Source organism: Seriola aureovittata, chromosome 10, assembly GCF_021018895.1.
Source record: "Seriola aureovittata isolate HTS-2021-v1 ecotype China chromosome 10, ASM2101889v1, whole genome shotgun sequence".
Taxonomy (NCBI): Eukaryota; Metazoa; Chordata; class Actinopteri; order Carangiformes; family Carangidae; genus Seriola; species Seriola aureovittata.
In genome coordinates this window covers 23,663,888-23,674,837 of record NC_079373.1, presented here as the reverse complement: position 1 = coordinate 23,674,837, position 10,950 = coordinate 23,663,888, and the positions used below count along the sequence as shown (strand labels likewise).

At 41.8% G+C, this 10,950-nt stretch overlaps 1 protein-coding gene across 4 annotated transcripts in view; it reads left to right on the top strand.

Annotated features, from left to right (window-relative positions):
• Nucleotides 1-206: 206 nt before the first annotated feature.
• The window catches only part of LOC130176016 (homeodomain-interacting protein kinase 3-like), a 31,534-nt gene continuing 20,790 nt past the window's right edge, over nucleotides 207-10,950 (top strand). For all 4 annotated transcript variants that reach the window (XM_056386809.1, XM_056386808.1, XM_056386807.1 and 1 more), the window contains exons 1-4: nucleotides 207-570; nucleotides 3,098-4,116; nucleotides 4,338-4,529; nucleotides 4,797-4,978. In XM_056386809.1, the coding sequence (XP_056242784.1) occupies nucleotides 3,100-4,116; nucleotides 4,338-4,529; nucleotides 4,797-4,978 (1,391 nt within the window). In that variant the 5' untranslated portion in view covers nucleotides 207-570; nucleotides 3,098-3,099. The remainder of the gene's footprint in view (nucleotides 571-3,097; nucleotides 4,117-4,337; nucleotides 4,530-4,796; nucleotides 4,979-10,950) is intronic.

The window sequence follows — 10,950 nt, the reverse complement described above, 5'->3', positions numbered from 1 at the left end:
TTAAGTTCAATGGATGATTAAATAAACTCATCATAAGAAAACGTTTTAATTATAATGTTTCTAAATGTATATAACGCAGTAAAATATCACGGAAGTGTAATGTTTTCACAGTGACATTTATAGACAGCTCTCTCTCTCTCTCTCTCCCTCTCTCCCCCCTCCCTCTCCCCCCTCCCCAACATTCCACACATGCGGAGAAGCAACAAGCTACCGAACCAGCAGCAACAGCTAGCAGCCAGCAGCTATCTCTGTCGTGGACGAGGCGTATTAACATGCAAAAGTTTAGAAACACGGATCCTCGTCTCGAGTAGACACGAGAGCAACGTTTTATGAAACCTCGGGCGGCTGTTGAAACCATGGGTCATGGCTGGCTTTCGTAATATCTAGTTGTTCGTGTTATTTGGAGCCTCAAATGTGCGAAAAGTCGCTCGGTCTCTCCTCGTCGTTGAACAAGATGGCAGCAGCAGCGGCAGCAGCGGCATCGTTGCAGGAATTGACTGTGGTGCGGGTCCTCGTTGCTAGCCTGTTCTTTGACGCTCTGGGTGATATGAATTACTGGTGTTACTGAAGGTATGTCACCTCATTAGACCAAACTGTCAAATACATTTGCGCCGGTGTTGTTTTTTTTTTTTAATCAATCAAACGTTGAAAGGACTTCGCTCACAGCTAGCTAGTTCGCTAACTGTTAAGCTAGCAAACTTCAGTTTGTTCTCTTTGGTAAACAAGAGTTAGCGAAAGCTAATTAGCTCGAGCTAAAGACTAATAGTAGTTCAACTCAGTGGTCTGTGAAGAGTATGCATGTGTTTAGATTTTGAGTAACTTTATATGTGCAATTTGTGAGATGTTAATGTTATCTTGAAAATATATGGATAAAGGTTGAATTTATCAGGTAAAAAGATAATTAAACACACGCAGTCCTTGACTCACATGAAGTATAAATTGGTTTGTTTGGTTATTAAACCTAGATAGCGTCACACACCAATTATTTAGCTACTTGTCACTCGCAACATAAGTTTCAACAGGTGTCTAGGCTAGAGTTACCCTTCCCCCAAACACGCACACACACATACACACACCCACCCACCCGCGCACACACACACACACACACACACACGTACGCACGCACCACTCCTCCCATATGTTAACTGTCTTCTAGATTGATCAGTAACAAATTGTGTGTACAGCTGGCTTTCTTGTACAACTGTGAGACACACACACACACACACACATACACACATGCATACATACATACATACATATGCACGCACACACCTCTGCGTGTCATTTCAGGCTTGGATCTTGTTGCCCTGTGGGATATCAGGCTACCTAGTTTGGCAGTGAGAGGGTAGAGCAGGAGGTATCACAGCTGTGTCTGAGCAACTGTCCCTAAAAAACGGATGGATGTGGCACCTAGGCACACCAGCCATATACTGGTCGGTCTTCTGCTTTAACTATGTTTAAGTTATGTTTTTTTAATTGCATCATCAAGTTATTATCAATATTTGTCAGGTTTTCAGCCATGGAAGGTAAATGATGAAAGTAGTTTCTCACAATGCATACACTGTACTTTAGTGATCAGTGGATAAATGTTATCTTTCTGCAATACTCTGTTGGCTGCAAGAATTTTAATTACAGCCTCCAAGTTACTGTCAGGAAACACAATTCTTATATTCATTCACTGGTTAATACTGTAGTAGTCAGATCAGTTTTGCACATTGAGTAATTTTGTTTTAACTAAATTGAAATCCACATATTTTTACACCCAGGGTTTTTCCTTGTTTGGAAGGAAAGTTTGTTAGAACAGGGGTTTTTAATCTCTATCAGCAGTGTATGTGTTAAAAATCACCCCCGCCCTGCTAGTCATGAGAGGTGAAGTGTATTGTATTGTAATCTTGACGCTGAGGCACACCCCTCTGCCTGCCTGAGCCTGTGTGTGACAGCGTCAATAGTTAGGGAGGCCACTAGCTATCAGCAGGCCTTTCTTGTTTAACAAAACTTTGTTCTTAAGACAGTCAACTTCATAAGTGCGTTTATATACTGTGTGATATAGCCTTTAAACTGCACCTGACTTTTGGGTGTAAACCCAGTCAGGCACAACTTATGCCTCTGTTTGGAAATATTTATGTTTGACTGACAGGCTTCGCCTCTGCCTGTTTTCCTTTGAAAAATAAAATTCTACTTGAACCATAAACAATAAACCTCATTCTGTAGGTTTTGAATGTACATTTCATGATATCTCCTTTGGTCTTAAAAAGCTCACAAAATTTAGAGGCAGGAGACTTGGATGATTGCATCTCTGTGAGTTATCACTCCACAGATCAGTTGAAGTGTTGTGTTGCACACGCTATAAACTGAAGCAGCAGCAGGTAGAGCTCACGGTTTGCTCTCCTAATGAATTTCCTTCAGCATTTGATTGACTTAGATTTTGATTTGAAGCTATTGAAATTGAGGATATTGCTCGGTGGCCATCGCATGAAGTAACAATAACCATACTAACAGAGAGACAGGTTTATCAATCATTGAATTCAGTCAACAGTCATTTCAGTGTGTAATAGGTGCATCTGTAAAATGTCAGAGTTACAGAACACTCATGCTTCATGGTGTATCATTTCCCCCTGGGGTACTTGCTTGCTTTGCTGTTCTACTTTGTGTGAAACTGACCCTCCAGTGTAGTGTGCAGGGACAGGCCAGCAATGCAATGGGCTTCCCCCATCTCCCATTACAGCTGACCAGTTCCCCTTTCCAGTAAGGATGACTTGATGGATTACATGCAAATTTGCTTTGGCAGCTTTTAAGATTGCTTTATTTGGACTGAAATCTTGCCCAGGGGTTAGTGATATATATTAACCAGCTTACACAGAATTTTAGTTGGAGTCTTTTTTTTTTTTTTTTTTTTTTTTTTACAGTGAATTTGTACAGTCTCATTTTAACATTTACATGTTGGTGTTGGCTATTTTTGCATGTTAAGTGATTATGTAGATAGTCCTTATACCTAAGCCTAAACATCTGTCAAATTGTGTCAGCTTTGCCATAACCTCTACTAAATCCTACATGTGGTTTGTGTTGTATTTATCTCCCTTTTATCTTCTGTTTTTAGGTATGGCCTCACAAGTCTTGGTCTACCCATCACACCTGCACTCAGCGCAAACAAGTGCCTTAGGAACCAGCAGAAGTGGTACCAGCAGACACACAGGTGAAGCTCACCGCAGTAATAACACCAGCAGAGCCTTTCAGCACCGACCTCCTCCCAAGACCTACGTGATCGGAGTCAACTACGGAATTGCTTATCCCAACAACGTTATCCCATCCTCAGCTGGTGCTGATTCAGGAAGACAGCACAGGGCAGTGCAACTGGAAGAAAGGGAGGAGTGGGCATTGCAGACGGCCGTATCACAAAGAGAGGAGAGGTCTGAGCGACAAAAAGAAGTTCTAGCTGCGATCCAGGATCAAGAGGCTCTTTGCCAGAGCAGAGGCCCACAGGAAGGGAGGCCTCGCAGGGACAGTGGTGGAACTCCATCGGGAGGAGGCTTGGACTGTGGGCTCCTGAGGGGGGCCTGTATCAGAGCAGAGGAGGAACAGGACAGAAACAGAAGAGGACAAGCTAGAGGGGGATACGTTAACCTTCTAGACACAGGTGCCACCCAGAGATGTGAACAGACAGCAGGTGAAAGTAGAGAACAACCACAGGAGAACAACTGCATTGGAACCATGCAGATAGTGGAGGAGGTTTCTGCTCTCCCTTCACTTCCTCCCCCTGTGGCCATGTTGCAAACCGGCACCAGGAACAATGCAGACACTGTCAGAGTAGTGGGCGGAGGAACACTGCCTACTAAACACAGCATGGTTGATGGAGTGACAAATGGGACTGAAACTAAGGATAGTACTGAGACAGTGGCAGGAGCCACAGTGACCAGAACTGGATCAGGAGATGGTGACTATCAGTTAGTTCAGCACGAGGTTCTGTGCTCCTTAAAGAACAGCTACGAGGTCTTGGAGTTCCTGGGTCGCGGCACCTTTGGTCAGGTGGTGAAGTGCTGGAAGAGGGGAACGAATGAAGTAGTGGCTGTGAAAATATTGAAGAACCATCCATCCTATGCTCGTCAGGGGCAGATTGAGGTGAGGATTTGTGTGTTTTTGTTGTGTAAATGTTTCATTGTCAGTGTTTTAGTTGAAACTGCAGATTAACTGAAAGGTCTCATTTTTGATTATGAGAGAGACAGTGTTTGGTCTTTCTAGATGCTACAGAACTGTCTATTAGCTAATGTTTTCAATTTTTTTTTACACTTGATGATTGTAACTGAACACATTTGGTTTCTTCCCTGCTCCTGAATCCTCAGGTGGAGATCCTGGCCCGCTTGAGCAGCGAGAATGCAGATGAGCACAATGTGGTGCGTGCTCTGGAGTGCTTTCAGCACCGCAGCCACACCTGCCTGGTGTTTGAGATGCTGGAGCAAAACCTCTATGATTTCCTTAAACAGAACAAGTTCAGCCCACTGCCACTCAAAATCATCCGGCCTGTTCTGCAGCAGGTAAAGTGAGCTTTGTTTACAGTCATACAAAAATATAATGCATTAACTAAACACAGTTTTCTGCTGGGCTAAGCGACCCAAAAACAATCATGTATGTGTTATATGTTGAACATTGTGCACAGCTGTAGAGTTAAAGAATAAGTTGGTAATCATTGTTTCTTTTATGGAGCTCAGGATCTTGAATTCCCTCAGCATATCTTGAGCCTAGAATGACTGCTGAGTGTCACACTAGCTCATTTTTGTATTTATATATGCCAATCTTTTCAGGTGGCAACAGCCTTAAAGAAGCTAAAGTCTCTTGGTTTGATCCATGCTGACCTGAAGCCAGAGAACATCATGCTGGTAGACCCCTCCAGGCAACCCTACAGAGTCAAGGTCATTGACTTTGGCTCAGCCAGCCATGTCTCCAAGGCTGTGTGCTCCACTTATCTGCAGTCCAGATACTACAGGTGAGGACCTTCACCTTCACTTGAATCTCTGGATAATCCATCACTCACTAATGTTATTATTTAGTTCAAGAACTGTTACAACCCGCTTTGTATCATTATATTCTGTACTTTACATTCGCCTTTGTGCTTTCACACATGCACTGCAGCCTTGAACTTATCTAGACAGTACCCAGAGGAGCTGTTTGTGAGAATGCAAATGTCAAATCAGTTGGACCAGACATTTATCAGACTGTACTCTGCCACCTCCCTAGTACAAAGTCCATATAATTTCGGATTGAGCCCAGATGTGAAAAGAGTATTTAATTGTCTGCAGAATTCACAGAAAGCGTTTGGGTGTGTTGATGACGTTTCAATCCTGCATCCTGCACGCTTGACCCAGGCGCCACCTCTCACCTAAACCAAACAGATTATCTCTAGTAGGTGAGAGTGTGTCTCACACAAACAATCTCCAGTTGTCTGCTACATGTGTGACTGGTCTTCATTTCTCTGTTACTATTATTCTTGTTAGTGTTTAGTAAGAATGCTATTTTGTGCTATGAATACGTGGATGGTTTTTGTAAGCTCAGCCATTGAGGCAGATGATGAATAAGCATTGCATTACCAGTCACTAGTTGATTGGATGGGTATAATAGACATCCACAATAACTATAAGTCACAAAACATCACTTACACAGAAAAACCTGCCAACAGCATTCTGAGTACTATATAGTTTTGTTATGAGAGAAACCAAAAATAGTTGAAAGGAAGTAAGAGTTGCACACCTCAGAAAGAAACTCAGCTGGTTTTAAGCGGTACAAAATGTTCAGAAATGAGAGTAACAGGGTAGAATATTCTTGAGAAAGATCGGATGTGTCTTGAAGTCAAATGTCACATCATCTGTCATCATGATATGCCAATACAGTGAGCTGACTTAGTTTCGTGGACAATGGTTGTTTATGTGCGTTTCCCACAGGGCTTAGCAAAGTCTTGCCACAGCTTTATATGTTTAGGCCTTCTCTCTTCTTATGTAATGTGAAGTGCTCTGTATTAACCTGCACCCTCTCACTGGGAGCTCAAGGGCATACACAGCACAGACCCCCCCCTGTCTGTCTCTTTGCCTTGCTTCCTCATTCTGTAATGCAGCTATGTGTTTTTGGCCACATGCCTGCAAGCATAAACATCTGATCCATGTTCAACGTGTCACGCCCTAAACTCTGCTGGTCTTGCATAATGTGCAGAGGAACTGAGATGTTTATATGAGGAACAGCGTCATGAAATATTTGGCATGTCTCTTAGGCTATGGTGAGAAGGAGAATGTGCTTATGAAAGACAGCCAGAATTGTGAACTTTGAAACATTTTTGTGCAAATGAACTTCATTAAGTTACTAAGCTTTAAGCTTGTAAGCACACTTTTTGCCACACGATACATTAAGGACCTGTAGAAGAGGATCTGTGCAACATCAAAATCGGTCCTCTTGTTTGAAATGTACTGTAAATTGTTGATGACTTATTGTGGTCTTGTTGGCATGTGGAAGTTGATGGTGCGTGACATATTTAATGAACTCCCAGCTTGTTTCAAAGGCAAAGTATTTCCTTTTTATTAAGTATGGGACAGCAGGCTGGCAACTTCATTCACCTACGTTCTTACTTGCAAGTTTCAGCAAGTAGGTTGGTCGGGTTGGGTAAACTATTACAAACTCTTCAAACATTGTGCAATCTGTGACAAATGCAGTTGAGTTACTGGGTATGTCTGCAGCTAATGCACTTCACACACCCACCATTCCACTTTGTGCAGTCCTGATCTGTAAGGAACACAGTTTCTCAGTTATCTCAATAGTAATGAATGAGATGACTAACAAAAGTAGACACAAAAGTGTGGTCTTCCTGTCTTTTGAAAAAAATTCCTTTGGACTAAAATCTAATACAAAGAGCCTCAGAGCACCAAAACCCCTCTCTTGGAGGTGAGGAAGAGACTGGAGCTATAGCTGTTGCATAACATGAAGGCTTTGCTCTCAGTTGACCTGGTTAAGTGTGTACGAGTGTGCTTTCATGTGTGCCTGCGTGTGTTTTGTCTTCGAGCAGTGTCGGCAAATGCTGAGATCATAGTGCAGTTAAAATGGGCTGGCACTGAATTTCAGGAAGGTCAGTCAGGACACAAAAGGCAAAGGAAGAATGTGGTATATGAAAACCCACATTTAGATCCAGGAAAAAACATTCAGACATTCCTGTGTGTTTCTGGGTGTGCTCATATGTGTGCCCCCTGTCCATGCAACAGCTGCCAAGGCTGGATCCTGCATGTAGGTTACACAATGTACCCTAACATGCTTCACAATAGCTCAATTCATATGTGATAAAGGGCTTCTCTGAGGATAGAAAATTGATGTGTCAAGGTTGGTAACTTTACCTGCTGGAGCCACAAAATTATATTGACCTGGACGCTTCTGAAGTGTAACATGGCCATTTTTCTTCTGGGGCCACCAGCAGTGAGCAACAATTTCAAACTGTCCTTTTGTTTGTTAGTTGCTTTGTAAAACATGTATTTTTGTGCCTTTTTTTTTTTTTTTAAATAAAATAATGAAAGGCCATTGGGTAGGGCTGGACAGTATACTTATTTGATGTTGCATTAGATAACCTGTTACTTCCGTAAAGCCCAAAGAAGACCCAGCCACACACCTGTATGAGTTGCGAGCGCTGCAGTAACTGAGTGGGGACTAGGGGCTTCTGTGTGCGGCCACCAAGGTAGCGATAGTCTGTATGCGAGACGTTTAGGGAACCTCGGTAGCGCCAGAAAATAACAAGTTACACTTTCCCCCTCTAAACTGCACAAGTCTCTGCATGCACATTGGTCACAGGGCACGCCACCCACCACCACAAGTGATTCTCAACCTGTGGGAAACACTGAAAGCAGTGGCACAATTATTTTGAGATGGTTCAAATTAAAAGACCAGATGAGCAGTTGTGTTTACATGTTTATTGTTATTTGCCCAGATGTGTGTTTTGTCAGTTTTTAATCAGTATGTTGTTCAAAATAACTAAAGGAGCGTTTTTAGAGAAAGTGTTATTCTTATTTAATATAGGCTATTTATTTTAGTTTTGCAGCTGTATATTTTCAACCAGGGAAGGAAATCTTTGCATTTCATTTTGACCAGAGTCTGTTTTAATAAAAGTTCTTGTGACATCTTACATGTGGCTCTGACTTACAACTGTAATGTAATGTATTGCTATTCTGCCTAAAAATACAGAGATTTGATTTTTGGTCCATATCGCCCAGCCCTACAACTCAGTTGAAAGGTTATTCAGTAACTTTTATTTTCTAATAACACTGCATTGATCCTTCTTCTGCATTTGCCTCACTTCCACTACATGTGTTTGTGTGTGTAGGAGTTGGTCTAGCCTTGACGTCAGCTAGTAGTGCATACGCATTTGTAGATTACTCGCTCCAGTGTGCATTAGTAGACCTGTGTTAGCTTGGTTAGATAAATATTTGTGTTCATAGGGAGAGGTTACCACACTCTGCATCTATATGATTATGTCATTTGAGTCCCAGAGCAGTGGGGTTGTCTTACTCTGGGTGTATGTGCGTCAATTTGTTTAAACATCAGGTTATCAGGAGAGTGGTTTACAGGACACACTGTCTCCTCATCTCCAGTGGTCAGATTATATAATGGCTGCACTGTATTGTTACCATAGCGAAGCTGTTAAGAAATGCTGGCCTCACCACAGTGGGTAGGAGTTTTTTTTTTTTTTTTAACAGCTCTGGGGTTTTCCCTGGATTTTCCAGAACCATGGTTAGTGGCATAGCCAGTTAAAATTAGGCTTGTCTTAACACTCAGCAGAATGTAAACTAAATTGTAAATGCAGGTTTACATCCGTCACTCCCACGTGAAGTGGAACTGGTCGTGTTTCCATACACAGACCCAACACCAGGCAACATTGGGTCTACTTTGTTCTTGTTCATTGATGCTTGTGAAGGTTTGTTGCAGCATGGACACGTTGTACAGTAAAATGTGCCTGTATTTTAATTTATTATCAGATGAGAATTGCTTAAAATGCTAAAGGCCCAATGCGCAAAAATTAATCGACTGTAAGCAATTAGTATAAACACACACTGAAGGAACTTAGGTCACCAAAATGATCATGCTAATTAGGAGTGTGTATACACTCACCCAGCAATTTATTAGCGCCTGCTAATAGGTGTAAATACACACTACATATATACAGTAAATATACTATACCACAGTTTACCATCTTCTATGATTGTGCAGAAGTTGTCTCAAACAGGTTTCATGAATGTGACAATGACTTCAGTGAACTAAGTTGGCCTTGCCAGTCATGAGATCTGAATCGGTAGAACCCGGGATGTGGTAAAACAGGAGATTGGCACCACGATTGTTCATTTGACAAAGCAGCAGAAATGATGTGATGCAATCATGTCAACATGTAGCAGAATGAATGTTTACGAAATCTTGTGTAATCCATGATGCAAAGAATTTAGGCTGTTATTGAAAGCAAATGGAGGCCCTACCCAGTATTAATATGGTGTTACTAATAAAGTGCTTAGTAAGTGTATGTCACTGTCTGTTGCTTCAGTAGAAATCTAAATTGAGCTGTTCAGTTTAGTTTCTGTAGCATCCTGCTGCCTTAAATGAGGAAGCTGGTTGGTTCTTTCTGTTGTAATATTATCAAATAGTAATATTAATTTTTAATTAAGTTCCCCGTTGAATTTGGTTTGGATTTGTGGTTGCATATGGGTGTAGCCATATCTCTGACTCACTGGGGTGACACTAGCTCAGGTGGTAGCATGCCCAGTAACTGTAGGGTGGTGTTCCATGTTTATAAGTGCTTATTCAAGTTAGTCAGGTTTCATCCTGCGATAAATTATATTCTTCTTCATAACAATGTATTCCACATAATTTCTAATGAAACATTGTACTATTTCGTTCATCAGCCTATGGCAAATCATCAACGTCTCTGGCTCTGAATGGACCTTTATAGTCCATAGAAAGGCAAATAGAATTGAGAATTATGCTCAAGTGGGCCCTAGGTGTTCACCTGCAGCCAAACAGGTGCAAGCTTTTGGCTGAATTCCCGCTCAGTCAGCTGGATAGTTTTTGTGCTCAAATTGAAAATACTGTGAGGTGGTAATATGAACTCGAACTCCATTGAGTCTGTAAGTGTAACTCTTGTAGATGGACAGCTCTGGCAGAAGCTATCCAGTGCTTGTCATGCTCTTATGTGTTGTTGCCATGGTAGCCTGACACAGCAGGGCCTGGTGAGGTGACTGCTCAGTACTGTGGGTGCTGGTGACGTAAAACCACATCCCACAATGAAAATGGAGCACTGGGCTATGTGAATAATTCAGCGAAGCAGATCAGGTGGAAGGAAAAGACAGCTACCATCTTAGCACGCTTACAGATTTGGGCAGGTTGCGTTAGGCTTCTTTTATCTACGTGTGATTTCTTTGTCACGTACAGTAGGTGTTCTTGCACACTAGCACCTAGTTGCACCACACTAGTACATGTTGTACGCGTGTTTTTTGCTGTAGATGTGTCTTTGCCATATAACAGGAAAGTCAGATCCTTAGTAGGCCCAACAAGTCATCTTGGGCCAATATTTAGTGATGGGCTCACACTGTCAGTTTGAAAAAAAAAAACAAGACTAGAATAAGAATCTCAACACAACTGGGGACTTTTTATTAGTTTGGGAAATACACACAAACACTGGGGTATTAAATTTATCATTAATGTTCACAGTTTGCTTTGTTTGAACTGTTAATTCAGGTTCAGACCTGATTGTATTAAAGACTGATGAAATTTCCTCACAGTCATTGTGGAATATTCTGTGGTCGTATTATTGATTTATTTACTTGTTGCTTGCTTGCCTCATTGCGTCTTTTCATATGGCCAAGTCCTCCACCCATTTTTCCTGGATCACAGAGGCCTTTTATGAGGAAGTGTTATGTAGGCCAACTTTTTGAGTCATTGACAGCCTTT